General features: G+C 37.4%; 2 protein-coding genes across 4 annotated transcripts; both read right to left on the reverse strand.

Annotated features, from left to right (window-relative positions):
• Window positions 1-1,199: 1,199 nt before the first annotated feature.
• Window positions 1,200-5,296, reverse strand: LOC143890776 (F-box protein At1g10780-like). 3 transcript variants are annotated; one of them, XM_077395459.1, is made up of 4 exons: window positions 5,126-5,296; window positions 3,610-4,391; window positions 2,301-2,581; window positions 1,200-1,741 (listed from the first exon to the last, which is right to left on the reverse strand). In XM_077395459.1, the coding sequence occupies exons 2-4, from the start codon at window positions 4,343-4,345 to the stop codon at window positions 1,505-1,507; spliced, it is 1,254 nt and encodes a 417-aa protein (XP_077251574.1). In that variant the 5' UTR covers window positions 4,346-4,391; window positions 5,126-5,296; the 3' UTR covers window positions 1,200-1,504. The 3 variants fall into 3 exon arrangements, with proteins under 3 accessions (XP_077251574.1, XP_077251572.1, XP_077251573.1); XM_077395457.1 differs by having other exon boundaries at window positions 1,200-1,771; XM_077395458.1 differs by having other exon boundaries at window positions 1,200-1,771; window positions 3,610-5,296.
• Window positions 5,297-8,257: 2,961 nt separating this feature from the next.
• On the reverse strand, window positions 8,258-15,674 carry LOC143889683 (WAT1-related protein At1g44800-like). The gene is made up of 7 exons (XM_077393979.1): window positions 15,256-15,674; window positions 12,489-12,551; window positions 12,289-12,405; window positions 11,686-11,923; window positions 11,113-11,271; window positions 10,772-10,923; window positions 8,258-8,771 (listed from the first exon to the last, which is right to left on the reverse strand). The coding sequence occupies exons 1-7, from the start codon at window positions 15,453-15,455 to the stop codon at window positions 8,549-8,551; spliced, it is 1,152 nt and encodes a 383-aa protein (XP_077250094.1). The 5' UTR covers window positions 15,456-15,674; the 3' UTR covers window positions 8,258-8,548.

The raw sequence follows: 15,674 nt of genomic DNA on the forward strand, positions 1-15,674 counted from the left end.
CTCTTACCACTTGGGGACACTAGTTTATCATTAAAAATAATTCATGGCAGCCAAACATGCCTTCATGATAAATCAGTTTCTCCAAGTGGAGATGACGGTAAAGTCCCTAAAAATCAGGAAACAAAAGGTTGATCCAATTTTGAGTAGAGTTTTTTGTTTCCTGATTTTAGCCGCATCTCATAGCAGGAGACACTAGTTTCCTGGATTAGGGTAGCAAACAGCCAACCCATCTATAAGTAAAAAAAAAAAAGTGAATTTACAAAACCACTCAACTAAACAACAACAACAATGTTGAATGTTGCCCGCCAGTAAGTCACAAACGTTCATTTCACTCCCTTAAGGCAAGGGAATAGGCTAGGTGCTTAATCGTTATATGTTTAACCCTCCGAGCCAAGTGGAGCATGCATGAAGGAGTCAAATGCTTCTTCGATTCTTTTCCCTGGCGCAACTGGGCCATCCTGGACTTGAACCAGAGACCTCGTCCGTGAAGTAAATCCACACCTACGAATCTACAATCCAACCGCTGACTCCAACTATTGTCCATGTACGATCCAAGATTTTTAGGACTTCACCCCTCATCTCCACTTGGAGAAACTGATTTATCATGAAAACAGATGCATGGTAGCCAAACATGCCCTAAATGTAGCTTTTTATCACCTCCTTTGTTTTCAGTAGATTGATAGCAACATATTGTCCAATTGATCCCACGAACTTAGAAACTCCAAAAGGTGACCAAGTGCAATTGAGACAGTGAAAAAATTCACCCACAGAAGAACCCTGATCATTCCGTTTAAGTTTTGTATCCAAGAAATGAAATACTAGAAATGACAACTTTTTTGAACATGTTTTATCTTCGAGCAGGGGTGTATCTATCAATTTTGACATAAGAAATTTGAAAGGACTGCTTCAACAATAATGGTGCAGACAGTCTGTTCTGCCAGCTCCAATTCGTGGAAGCAATGGGTTCTAAGTCAAGACCATTGGATTGATATGAATGCATATAATTTCATGGAGTTCCATCAATCCACCAAGGGGAGAGTAATGGTCAATCCAAAAGAACCAAAGGTGAAAAAACAGTAGTTTACTGATTCATGGTTCTACCCCTTTTTTTCTATAAAGATAAGAGAATTGCTAACGTCCATCGCAAAAGGCATTTCGCGGCTGGACTGTCGCACATCAGACCAGCCACCTCGTGAATGAAGACAACAGATAACAATTTGATTCAATATAATGGATTACAAGGGTACTTCAGAGCTTAAAGATTGGCCCATGTAAAAGGATCTGCTAGAAGCTCCTGATTTGGCAAGACAATCAGTCAAATCATTAATCACTTTGGGCCACAAATTACTTCTAGTATGCCTTCTATCTGTCTAAAGCAAATGATCAAATCTTGTTCAAAGCTACTGAACAAATAAATATCAACAATTTCATTTGAAATTGTAGTTACAAAAATGCATTGGCAACACTGGAGAGAACAACTAACATGAATCAACTCTGTCCAGTTTTATTCAATCTGGACAATCTTATGATTTATATGTCTGAATCGACAAACCTCCTCGAAGAAATCATCTGCGCTGCTATGGCAGTTCTTCATCTGTGAAACCCTGATCACAATTCTTCGCAGCTTACTACAGTACTTAACCAGTGACTCGAGAGTGCTCATCTTTTGTTCCGCATTTAATGGGGATCTCACAGTGACCAGGACTTCTTCTAAGCAAGGAATCATAAAATTTGAATCCAGCTGCAACCAAATGTTTGTTTTCATCACTCCCTGAAACATAGATATTGAATAATTTTCGTAGTAGGGCGCAACTTGGGTTGGTGGTCAAGTTGAGCTTTTTGTAAAATATGAATTGGAATTAACTTGAAACCAACCCGATTTAAGGTAAAAGCTCAACTCGAATTACAAAAAATTGACCCCTGTTACACCCATAGTTAGCAAAACATGGTTCGGCAAAAAAACAAAAAAGGATGGGAAAAATTCGAGTTTAATATGGTATTGGTTAAAAAAAAAGAAAGAAACGCAAGCAAATGCATCTGAAATTTTGTTAGTCACAAAATATAATGAGGGAAAAATTGGGAAGTTGGCCAAAAAATGCGTTTTATACATGTTTAAAATGTTTTCCTCAAAATAAAATGCGGATTTTTTTTTTACTGTAAAAGTTTTAAATGGAGTATTAAACAGCAAGCCAATAAAACCCATTTTTTCTATAAAATGGTGTTTTGCTAACTATGGTTACACCCCAATTCATGGGTTTTTTCTAATAGTACAATTCATGGGTTGTTATATATGGACTTACACTTCTTAAGCTGTTTTTGTGGCATAATGCAGCAAACATTGCCCCATGGATTTCGAATTTGCGAAGCTTTGGGTGGTTGTTGAAGAACTTGACAAAATTAATTTCTGGAAAGGGCTCTAAACAGTTGGTATCTCCACTGAATTCAATCTTCATAACCAGATGTTTCACCTCGTTGGCACAATGAAGGATGGAACTTATGGCACTCCAACGCCACTGAACACCCCTTACGGATAAGAACTCAAGACCAGCAAGCTTCCCAAAGTCTACCTTTTCAATTCTACCTACAAAATCATACAAACAAAATCAGAAAAAGAGATAAAACAGAAACAGGGCTGATAAATTTGTAATCCTTGCTTTAAAACCTACTATCTTTGAGATATATAAATTTAGCTATTCTAAATCTTGAGATAAGTAATTAGTCTAAGCTAGATGTAGTAGGTAGGATTTCTATCATTATCCTTTTCCTTGGTTCTGTTAATCTCTTTGTAACTTTGTACCTTTGATTGTTCTATATAAACACTCATTAGGGTCAATTTTAATCAACCTAGTTTTATAGAAATCTTTGATTTTATCCGGTCTGAATCATGAGAAAATCTGGGATGCAACAGAGGCTTAAATGCCATGTTAGACTTTTTGCTTCATATGAAAGGTAAGGAAGCTTTAGAGAAACCACCTTGGCAACACTTCCTAATTAGGATTGTGCATCTTCCATATATATGAAATTAGCTATGATTTGTGGACACGGACACAAGTGTCGCATGTCGACATGGACATGGAGTGTCAAACACGGCAAACTCCCAAAATTTAGAAACGGGGACACGGCTAAAATAGAAAGTATATATAATTTTGATTTGTAGATATAGATTTGTGTGCCGAATTTCAATACAGATATGGGGTGTCTGACATGGCAACCCCTAAAAATCTAGATATAGTGGCACACCCATGCACATACATGCATATAAAGTTACCAACACTTCTAGCAGACAATTAAAAGTGTCGGACACGACACGACACATGTGTCAATAATAAATTCAAAGTGTCGGCCAAATCATAGGAAATTAGGGATTTGCTAGGGTCCATTGCAAAAGGCATTTTGCGGAACATCTGTTACATAAAAGAGCAGCCACTTCATGAATAATGACAATCTATTGGGAAGTGAGCCTATGTGACTGCTCTCTCATGCAACAGACGTTCTGTGAAATGCCTTTTGCAATGGACCCTAGGAAATCCCATGAAATTAAAGTTTCCAATTCTAACGAAAAAAATATAGTAATGGAAGGAGAGCCCACATGAAAATTCGTATAATTACCAGCATTATTGGCAATAGAGAGACTCCTCAAGCAATGATTCTCATTAAGGCAAATCCAACTACAACCTTGGATGTCAAGCAGTTGAAGCTTTGGGCAGACAAGAGTGAGCGAACAATCCCCATTACCATAAAAATCCAATCTACACTGCTCCAATTGCTCCAATGCAATCGATGCTGAAATCACCCCATCACAACCAAGCAATGCGAAAGTGCTTAAATTCGGACACGCTCGAATTATATCAGACAACACATCATCCTTTAACCTTGCTCCTACTATTTCGAGAGTCCGAAGCCTTTCAAATACGCCCCAATTAGGAGACTGTGTTAACAGAACACCCCAAAGCTTAAGGGTTTCTAATCCCTTTAACAACCCAATACAATCAAGCATTCTTGGGTTTTCAGGCATTAGTCTTTTTTCAGTTAGACTGTCCATTCGAAGCTCGATATGGCGAAGAGATTGGGATTTGACTGACAACCAGAATGCAAGGTTTGTAGCAGAGAAAGGACAGTATATGGTGAGTTCTTCTAACCAAAGAGTGGATAAGATCATTCGTTCGATAATGGTATTGGAGGTTGGGGAATTGTCTTCGAATGAGTTGCGAGGGAAGTAGAGTTTTCGAATGAAGGGTGTGGATTCTTTCCAGCGCTTTGAGATACAATTGAATGTGGCTATGTCTTTAGCATTGCTTATGTGGGAGAGGATGTACTGGAAAAGCGCATCTGGTAAATCATCCATGACTCTGGCGGTTATGGCGACTAAGATTAAGGTGGTTTTCTTAGATCTGGCAATTGATCAATCAGAGATAAGAAACCCAATAAGAACAATCAGAATGTACAAATATTTCTACATATAAACTTTAGAGAAGACCTAAACTACCAGCGTGAAACACCTCAAATAATTAGTCTAAAGTATGTATCTCCAAAAAAAAAAATTGAAAATGTAAAACTCTAGAAGAGACTTCAATGAGGATTTACTATGGCCATGTACATGTTTGGATTGCAAGAAAAACATTTCTGACAAACTTTTTTCAAAGGAAATTTTTTTCTTACCACAATTTAGAGGGAAATAATATGATTAAAATTAATTTGAACAAACATCATCATAAATTGAAGGTCCGTCTAAATAAAAATTGAGTACAGTTGGTTCAAATTATCTTTTTTCATGGGTTAAAAAAGTAGAAACTCATCAAAATTTTCCTTTCCAAACTTTTCCAGAGAATTCCTGCAATCCAAACAGAACCTATGAGAAATTTTAGAGAACCTGGAAATTTAGTTTTTCAATATCTCCCATGGTAGGCATAATGTACAAAAGGGTGCTAAATAATAAAAATAAATAAATCAAAAAAGGGAAATTTCTTACAGAAATTAGATAAATATGCCCATTAAAACCCAATAAAGAAATCATCATGTTTTTCTAGAAACGTACAATTTTTTTTTTTTAAAGTTAAAAATTGGACAGGAAAAACGATTTAGAACTAAGTCAAGTAAAGGTCTACAAGTAAGAGCAATAACCCACTTCAGAAATATAACAGATCAAAAGAAGAACAGCATAGAAGAACAGATGGGAGCCTTGTAGAGAAGCTGAAATGTAGAGATGTGAGCCTTGTTTTGGCTGTTTTGCAGATGGGTTTTGAAGGAAATGGTAAATGGAGTAAAGATGAGAGAGGGAGAGAGGTAGGTTTTGTAATATATGATATTTTTATATGGTAATGAGAGAGCGCGTCTATGTAAGGGGGTATTTTTCTATTCAAAATTCAAAGTTAGAGGTTGGCCCGCTTCTTAAAAAGTTGAATTTTTCGACCGTCTTCTCAAACCGGGGTTTCTTAAACTTGAAAAAAGCTAATCCCAAACCGATACGGACAAGTACAAACCTAGCTAGGATTTCAAGTTTGAACTTTAAACATCACCTCAATGTGGGACCCACCAGATGAACATTGCATTAGTGGGACATGCCAAGTGATCGCTAATCTCGTTAGGCCCCCTGAATCCAGTCCATTGGTGTCAATACCATCAGGATCCAATGGTCATTTGACACTCCCTGTACCCCACATGTGAGCAGAGTTGAGCTGTTGTTTTTTGGACCAGGTACGCTCAAATATTTTTTTTCTTTAAAAAAACAAATACAATGGGCCTCACTCATAGTTAGCAAAATGTGATTTGGCAAAAAAAAGGGACGGCGAAAATTCGAGTTTAATACTGTACTGGTTAAAAAAAAAACCGTAGTAAAAAAAATGTAAATACAAGAAACTGAGTTTAGAATTTTGTCATTTACAAAATATGGTTGGGGTATAATTGGAAAGTTGGCCAAAAAAACGTGTTTAAGACGCATTTTAAACGTGTTTAAAACCTTTCCCTAAAAAAAATGGAGTTCGATTTGTTGTAAAAGTTTTAAACAGAGTTTTAAATGACACACCAATAAAACAGGTTCTTTTCACAGGTTGGTCCTAATCCTCCGATTAGTGGAGGTTTTCATCCATCTACATGTCATGGGGTTAGGATCATCCTACTGAGATGATTTTTGGGGCACAATCTATTGAAGCTAAGTTGGGCATCATAAATGAAATGCATTGGTTTAGATCATCGAATAATGCAGGCCTAACTATTTAAAAAAAGGGGATTTTTGCCGATTAGCCCCTACTTGGCAAAATAAATGTCCCTAAGAAGATCATATTATCCGGTCCTACTTTTAAAACATAATTGCTAAAAGGTCTCTAAAAGTAATAGAAGTCAATTTAGTCGGTTAAAAATTTTAAAATGACAAATTTAACACTCCCAAGCTTTAAGCTGTTTTAGCCCATTTTAGATTTTCCTTCTATTTGTTGGCAAAAATTACGAAATAAAATGGAAATAGCATCTCTCCCAATATTTTCATCAAAGATCATTCAACAAGCTGTTAACTATTTTCCCTGCATATTAAATGATATGATTAAGGTTAATTTAGATGAATTTCATAATAAATTGAAAACCCCTCTCCATCCCTCTCCATAAAAATTAGGGAAAAATACAATTACACCCCCTCAACTTTCTGACACATTCAACGATTACCTTGTAGTTTCTAACTCATCAACTACACCCCTTGACTTTTCAATATGTATAAGGTAGACCCCTTCAGTTGACGGTCCATCAACAAATTGAAGTGTTAGGGATCATATGGAGCTGTTTTTTGGGCACACTATCTATGTCAGGGCCCATCAAATGAATGCTTTGGATCATCCAAACAATGTGGGCTCACTATGTTTTTGGTCGGCGGACTAGAGAAGGCTCTCTAGTCGACCGACTAGAGATGAGATCTTAATTAGCATTGATAGTGTTTCCAATCGGAATTTCGTGCTTCTGTCAGATCCTCCCTATCTCCTGATCGAGCTTGTGTAGGTAGATGTTGCCTGCCTTCGGTTGACGGTCCATCAACAAATCGAAGTGTTAGGATGATCCTATGGAGCTGCTTTTTTGGGCACACTCTATCTATGAATGCTTTGGATCATCCAGACAATGTGGGCCCACTATGTTTTTGGTCGGCGGACTAGAGACGAGATCTTAATTAACATTGACAGTGTTTCAAGAGAGGGGGTCTACCTTATACACATTGAAAAGTCAAGGGGTGTAGTTGATGAGTTTGAAACTTCAAGGTTATCGTTGAATGTGTCAGAAAGTTAATTTTCCCTAAAAATTAAATAGGGCCGAGTTGGAGATATATTTTCTTCTTGTGTAAATAAAGTAAGAGATTTCTGATATTTTAGGTAGATTATATCTCTTCTTATAATCTATTTAAGATTTTAGGTCTTCAGAATGGGATTATATTTCTATCTAGATAGGTTGTATTTCTATTTTAGATAAATTGTATTTCTAGGTTGAATTTAATTTGGCCATTACATATTCAGTGGAACAACAAGTTGATATGCCGAATTTAGTTTATAGCCTTAATGTATCCTATGCTATACTAATCAAATGAGGCAAACAACCAGAATTTTTTTTTCTTTTTATAAATCTCAGCTAAATCAATTTTATGGAACTGATCTTGGGCAAGCTAGGTTCTTCCCAAAACATGTATCAACCCCAACTGGGTCATGCACTGACCCCATGCCCAGATAATACGAGGCATTTTATCTCAATACAATTTGAGAAAACATGAATGGGGCTCTGGCTCAGTCTCGAAATTTCACATTAGTGCTTGATTTGGTGGCCATGTGTCTATGAAACATTAAATCAAACCTTATTTGATGAGCTCTATCAAAGTTCACTTAGGAACAAAATTAAGGATCTTGGGGAATTCGAACCACAAGGTCTTGAGAAACACCTAGGATTACATCCCTACTATCAACCACATTGATTTTGGCAGTCGTCATTCTCATGGTCTCGATTATACATATATTCCTCATGTGGGTCCAAAATTTAGGGTTGATCTATCTAGATGATTGGACCCATTATATAACAAGGGATTTGCTAGGCAATTTTGCGGAAAGCCATATCATAACTCACTTTTGCTCGAGAGAATAGCCACATCAGATGAATTAAATGAATAAGACAAAATCTTCTAGAAAGTTGCCTGTTTGCTCTTCTCTCCTACAGAAAAACAGCAGTGAAATGGCTGAATATTTACTCATTTTGACTTACTCACTTGCTCAATGGTTTGGTATTTCCAAAACCCATGTTCTTGAGAATAAGAGAAAACAGATTACTAGATTATTTATGTGTATTCTAATCACAATTAACATTTGTACATAGATGACGGAGCTGCACACTTGCATGAAATTTCGTAAATCACACATAATTAATCTAAACATAAGACATTTAGGCTCTGTTTCTTTTGACGTAAAATGGGCGTAAAAACAAATTTTACATCCATTTTTACACTTTAAAATGAGCAGAAAATTTGTTTTACATCCATTTTTACGGCGAAAGAAAGTGAGCCTTAGTAAAACCGATTTACGATACAAAAGAACTATTTATCTTGTAGGGGTTTCTCTATTGAAATCTCTGGCATCAAAATGTCACTCGAAACACTATCATCGCCGGATTTCATCTTAACAACATCGGATGTAGCCATTGGTAACTTGGGTCCTGCTCCCATCTTCTCGTTCAATGACAATGGCGTAACTGGATCCTTACTCTTACCCCATACGACAGAATAAAGACCAAGGACTATGATAATTGCTCCAATTACACTGTACAAGAAAAGAAAAAAGGTAAGAAATATTGTTAAAGGAGAATTTATATGGTGGCCGACCGTGAAAATTAAAAGGGCAGGGTGTTGACACCCTCAACACCCTGCCCCTTTGATTTTTGATATGGTCAATGGTTGTCCTGATAGCATTTCCCTGTATATCTATTATTTGTAATCAATTTAAACATTTCGTAAAATAGTTATTTATTATAATATTTTTTTAATTTAATATAACATTAACATTAAAAATAGTTCCTATAAACATTAAAGTTTATGTTTATGCATCTTTAACAAGAGTTATTATACAATGCCCGACCGTGAAAATTACAAAGGCAGGGTGTCAAAACCCTGCCCCTTTGATTTTTGATCTAAGTGGGAAGTCAAAAAAGGTGGTTTGACCAGATCAAAAATCAAGGGGCAAGGTTTTGACACCCTGCCTTTGTAATTTTCACGGTTGGGCATCATATAAAAACTCTTGTTAAAGATGGATAAACATAAACTTTAATTTTTATAGGAACTTCTTTTAATGTTAATGTTATATTAAATTAAAAAAATATTATAATAAATAATTATTTTACGAAATGTTTAAACTGATTACAAATAATAGATATACAGGGAAATGATATCAGGACAACCATGTTTTGTTATTTTCACTAGCCCATCTTGTCTCTTAGTATTTAAAGAGTTGTAAAAAGGTTAGAACAGTTCCCAGGAAGCCCTCACAAGACAATTAAAACAGAAAAGACATGCTGGGTCTCTGCAATTATTAAAACATGGTTGTGCTGATATCATTTTGCCATATATATAAATATTTGTTACAACGTTCAAATATAATAAAATATGAATTCTAAATTATGAATTTTTAAAATATAATTTCAATTGGAATTAAATTAAGGGCAGTGATAAATCGACCCCACATTTGGGGGATCGATTTATCACTCCTCTAAATTAATTATTACTACAATCAAAGTAATGCCCCGTAGGCAATATTTTTTCATAATAATGTATACTAACATAATATCATTTTGAGGGGTTTCCTAGGTACTAGGGCTGCAACTCGAGCCGGGTTTTACCCGACCCGCATCGACCCGACCCGAAAATAGCCTGGGTTGGGTTCAGGCTTCATGGGTTTCGGGTCGAGCCGGGTTGAGCATTCAAAAGCCCGCATGAATCTCGGGTCGAGCCGGGTTTGAAGGGGCCCGACCCGACCCGACCCGAGTTACATAAGTTATATGTACATTTTTTTCTATTGTTAGTTAAAAGTTAAAAGTGAAAACCCACGCACCCACTGTTATTGTATGTGAGTGTAATTTCTGCTTCTATGAGTTGAGTTGATTCAAGTGTTTGATTCAGCATTGTTTGATTGTAATTACAACATTGTTTGGTTTGATTCAAGTGTAATGTGAGTGTAATTACATCATTGTTTGGTTTGATTCAAGTGTAATGTGAGTGTAATTACATCATTGTTTGATTCAAGTGTAATGTGAGTGTAATTTCTGCTTTTATGAGTTGAGTTGCCTTGCCAAACAAGAATTTTCCTTAAAAAATTGCGTCAACGTGAAAAAACCCGACCCGGCCCGACCCGACCCAACACAAGATTTATCATGGGTAGGGCCGGGTTTGGGAATCGCGGGTTTTCTGAAAAAAAACCCGACCCGACCTGACCCGAGATATTTCTCGGGTAGGGTTGGGTTCTCCAAAACCCGACCCGCCCGACCGGAGTTGCAGCCCTACTAGGTACCTTGCAGAAGGCATTTTGCACCTGGGCTGTTGCGAGTGAGGGCAGCCACCTCAGGTGAACTAAATGAATAAGACAAAATCTGAACTTATGTGGCTGCTCTCACATGCAACAGCCCAAGCACGAAATGCCTTCGGTGATGGTCCCTAGAAAATCCCTCATTTTGATATTGATATTACCTATTTTATGCTTCCTTACCATGGGTAGTCAAGAGAATCATTTAGGATTGTAATATAAAGTTATAAAGAGACATGGATGCATACCTTCCTAAGTGAATCACATCACCCAGGACTAGGGATCCCAGAATGGCAACTATAACCATGCACAAAGGATTGAAAGCTGTAACAAAAACGGGTCCTCTCTCCTTCATTACCACTCCTTGTACGTAGTAAGCTAGACCAGAACAAACTATTCCCTGCATTCAGAAGAAAAATTTTTAGGTAGCAGTTTAAGTATATATATATATATATATATATATATACATCATTAGTTAGAAAGTAAGTCATTTTCTAATATTTAAGGTCCAATTTCTTCATTTTTCTAGAAATTAAATCAGAATTCTACGACCTTTTTTTTAAAAAAAAATAAAATAAAAAAATCTTACTGTATAGGCAGGGGCGAGGAGCCTCATGTCCCAACCGATCAACCAAGCGCTAGGATTGCGTTCCATCACGAGAGCCACTGCTGCGCTTTGCACCATGCCCATCAAGCATATCAATGTAGTAAGAGATAGCTCCACAGGGTATGCTTCTAATGTGAATGACTAAGCCAGCAAAATTAGAGTATGTATTAGATCATTTAACAATCCTGTGAAAGAACAAGTTACTCCAAAAGCTTAAGCTGTTGGAGAAGGCGTTATTTATTCTTTTATACTTTAACATTCCCCCCACGTGTGGCCCCTTTTTTTTTTTGGGGGGGGGGTGTTGGCCTACACGTGGCACATACATGTGCCCTCACTTTTGGGCTGACCATTGCATGTGGATTTTTGACATCAAAGAAGTTTGAACTCAGGACCTTTGCTTTGATACCATGTGTAATGACCAGAAAGCTTAAGCTGTTGGAGAAGGTGTTATTTATTCTTTTATACTTCAACAAATCCAACTTAGATAATTTTGTCAACAGGTATGAATATTTTCTAGATTAGGCAAGTTAGATAGACAATTAGTTAATAACTTACTTGCAATATGAAGAAACCAGACCAACCAGAACAACTGGCTAAGAGCATAATCGTCCCCTTGATCCAGTTTGTATCGGCTGCAACATTGCTCGTTCCGTGGTGGCTCCGTCCTCTAGACCACACCATCTCTAGAATGGGGCCTTTGTACAATGTCATGATCATCGCTCCTCCTACCGTCACTAGTGTTCCGACAACCTTAGCTTGGCTTTGTACCTTCTTAATATTTACTATCTCTAACCTAATTTACGAGCTTGCAATCGATCAGTCCTTAGTAATATGAAAAAATGACAAACATGATACGTACATATATACACTTGTGTGTATAATAGATATATGTAGTATATGTAGATTTGCTAGGGAAATTTGCGGAAAGCCATTTTGCGGCTTACATTTGCATGAGAGAACAGCCGCCTCAGATGACTTAAATGAATAAGAGAACTTTTTAGCAGATTTTGTCTTATTCATTTAATTCATGTTAGGTGGCTGTTCTCTCATGCAAAAGTGAGCCACAAAATGGATTTCAGCGAAACTGCCTAGGAAAACCCCTGATATATTGAATTTTTTGTGGATTGGCTTGAAAGAAAGAGTTTTATATGAGCTTACCTAAAGATGAGTGCCATTACGAAGGTGATGGCAGGAAGGATGTTAAACATTGCAGATGTAAAGGTTGCTGAGGTGTACTGCATGCCCACATAGTATAAGTTCTGATCAATTACTGGCCTACACATAAGAAAACATTTCTTTTGTTAGGTGGGTGATGTAAGAGAAGTAGAAATTAGTTTCAAGATGGTTTAGAACATTACTCTAGTAATCCCAGCACAGTTATCTTTAAGAAGATGGGGAGTGTCAACTTCGGCCTAACTTTCCTGTAGTAAAAAATAAACCAAAAATGGACTCACAAGACACACACATATATAGGGAGGCTCATAGTCACAAGTATTTTAAAAATAAAAATAAAAAATAAAAATAAAGTGAGGCCCATATGATTCAATGATCCAAAGCATTCATTTGTAGGCCCTGACTTAGATTAGGCTATTCTAGATGATATTAACCCTTCGATCTGTAGAGGATTACATAATTAATATTCCATCACTCTATAGGTCCAAGGGTTAGGATCATCTTATGAAGAAGTTTTGGGGCACAACCTATATAAGCCAGGATGCAATAAATAAATGGTTTAGAGCTAGGGGTGCAACTTGGGTTGGGTTCAACCCGAACCCAAACCCGACGGGTTGAACCCGAATTTGGGTTGGGTTGGGTTAAGTTTTTTTAAAAATCGGGTTGGGTTGGGTTGGGAAAAATCAACCCGAATTGGAAATCGGGTTGGGTCGGGTTGGGGTGTCGGGCAACCCGATCCGACCCGAAACCCGATTTCCAATTCCGATATGTATAAAAATTTTACTTCTATGTTTGTTTTGTCATTATATAACTCAAATCTAGAAAGAAATAAAAAACTTGGTGAAAGTTGTCCTAATTAACCCTATTGTTGGGGAACATCTAATGACTAGGATGAGATGAAAATAAAAAAATAAAATGGAGAAATCAAACAAATGGTGAAATCGGGTTGGGTCGGGTTGAGAAAATTACAAATCGGGTTGGGTCGGGTTGGCCTCAACCCGACCCGAGTTGCACCCCTATTTGGAGCGTCCAACCACATGGGACCTACTTTGATATTTTTTTTTAAATAAAAATAGTTACGCATGTGTGGATATAATATAAACTCTCTCTCTCTCTCTCTCTCTCTCTCTCTCTCTATATATATATATATATATATATATATATATATATATATATATATATATATATATATGGAAAAGTGTTGCTACTCGGTCTTGTAGCTAAGCTTATCTACTCGGTCGGGTTAAATACAGTAGGGGCCCACATTGTTTGGGTGATCCAAACCATTCATTTGAAAGCCCCTTACCTAGATATGGTGTCCACAAAAAACCAGATCATCCTAACCCATCCAACAGTAGAGGGAAAAATGGGAAAAAATGAACAGACACAGTTTGTCCACAAATCTGCCCATTTTTCCCTCCACTGTTGGATAGGTTATCATTTACCTATCAATCCGATTTTTTGTGGACACCCTATCTAGGCAAGGGGCTTTCAAATGAATGATTTGGATCACCCAAACAATATGGGCCCCCACTGTATTTAACTCGACCGAGTAGATAAACTTAGCTACAAGACTGAGTAGCAACACTATATATAGGGAAAGGTGAGTGTACTCGGTCGAGTAGATAAGCTTATCTACTCGGTCGGGTGAAGAACAATGGGGGCCCACATTTTTTGGGTGATCCAAACCATTCATTTGAAAGGCCCTTACCTAGATAGGGTGTCCACAAAAAATCAGCCTCATAGGATCATCCTAACCCATCCAACAGTGGAGGGAAAAATGGGCAGATTTGTGGACAAACTGTGTTTGTCCATTTTTCCCATTTTTCCCTCCACATTTGGATGGGTTAGGATGATCCTATGGGGTTGATTTTTTGTGGACGCCCTATCTAGATAAGGGCCTTTCAAATGAATGGTTTGGATCACCCAAAAAATGTGGGCCCCCACTGTTTTTAACCCGACCGAGTAGATAAGCTTATCTACTCGACCGAGTACGCTCACCTAATATATATATATATATATATATATATATATACATATATATATATATATATATATATATATATAGAGGAAAGTGTCTCTAGTCTCTCCCCTAGATAAGCTTATCTACTCCTCCCTTTAAAAAAACACAGTGGGCCCACGCTGTTTGGATGATCCAAAGCATTCATTTGATAGGTCCTAACATAGATAGGGTATGCCCAAAAAATCAGCACCAAAGGGTCATCCTAGAACTTCATTTTGTGGGGCACACCGTGTCCAAAATGGACGCATATAAACGTGGAGTGTCCATTCTGGGTACCACAAGGCCCCACAAAACGAAGTTCTAGGATGACCCTTTGGTGCTGATTTTTTGGGCACACCCTATCTATGTTAGGACCTATCAAATGAATGCTTTGGATCATCCAAACAGCGTGGGCCCACTGTGTTTTTTTAAAGGGAGGAGTAGATAAGCTTATCTATGAGAAATTGTATGATGAATGGGCGTACAAACTCATATTCATCATCCTATCAAAACATTGAAGTGCCGATATCAACAGCACATATATGTATATGAGAAATTATATGATGAATGGATGTGCAAACTCGTACTCATCATTCCATTCTTCATATTTCATCCAACACCAGCTCAGTTTCTAAGAAGCTGATATTGGATGAAATATCAAGGGTGGTACTTCCATCGTACCACTGTTACGTATTTGTTGGCCCATTTGGGGGCGGAGACAAGAATTTACACTGAGGGGGGGGCTAATTTACACTTTGCCTGCATTGATCTTCGGGGTGGGGGGCGGGCTTACTAAGTTTCTGTAATAATTTCTGCACATATCAGTACTATAAAAGGGATTTTGCAAGTCATTGCGGGGTATGTCCCTCCGCTCCTGGGCCCACTCATTCATCATAGAATTTATCGATGTATAGATAGGGAGAGAGAAAGTGAGACAGTGAGAAAGATACCTTTCCAAGACCAATGCAAAAGGTGCCATGACAATGGTAGCCACAAGATGGCGATACACAACAAGGACATAGTGACTCAACCCACGCTTTAGGCAAAGCATGCTGATTATAAACATCCCTGCATAACCAAACTGCAACAAAACCATAGCCATGTAAGGCCTCATCTTACTAAAAACAACAAACCATGACTGCCTTTCCATCTCCCTCTCAACCCTAAAACTCCTCAAAAAATGAACTCAATCACAACAACAACAAAACTTAGCCTTAACATTCCATGAGAACATTCATACATTTATACTACAAAAACAAGAACCCATTTCAATTCACCACCTTTCTTGCCCACAAGATTCATCTTTCCCTTATCCATTAACCAAAAACCCATTTGCAATAGTTGTATGGCCACAACTTAAAGTAGCTCA

Source organism: Tasmannia lanceolata, unplaced genomic scaffold, assembly GCF_043159265.1.
Source record: "Tasmannia lanceolata isolate RefF3 unplaced genomic scaffold, GAP_Taslan_0.1 ptg000013l, whole genome shotgun sequence".
NCBI lineage: Eukaryota > Viridiplantae > Streptophyta > Magnoliopsida > Canellales > Winteraceae > Tasmannia > Tasmannia lanceolata.

Coding starts and splice junctions, on each gene's coding strand:
- LOC143890776 (XM_077395457.1), bottom strand. CDS start 4,345: ATGGATGATTTACCAGATGCGCTTTTCCAGTACATCCTCTCCCACATA. Junction 2,582..3,609: donor CTCTATTGCCAATAATGCTG/GTAATTATACGA, acceptor ATGATTTTGTAG/GTAGAATTGAAAAGGTAGAC. Junction 1,772..2,300: donor ACAAAAACAGCTTAAGAAGT/GTAAGTCCATAT, acceptor TCTATGTTTCAG/GGAGTGATGAAAACAAACAT.
- LOC143889683 (XM_077393979.1), bottom strand. CDS start 15,455: ATGGAAAGGCAGTCATGGTTTGTTGTTTTTAGTAAGATGAGGCCTTAC. Junction 11,272..11,685: donor CTGGTTTCTTCATATTGCAA/GTAAGTTATTAA, acceptor TTGCTGGCTTAG/TCATTCACATTAGAAGCATA. Junction 8,772..10,771: donor GATGTGATTCACTTAGGAAG/GTATGCATCCAT, acceptor TTTCTTGTACAG/TGTAATTGGAGCAATTATCA.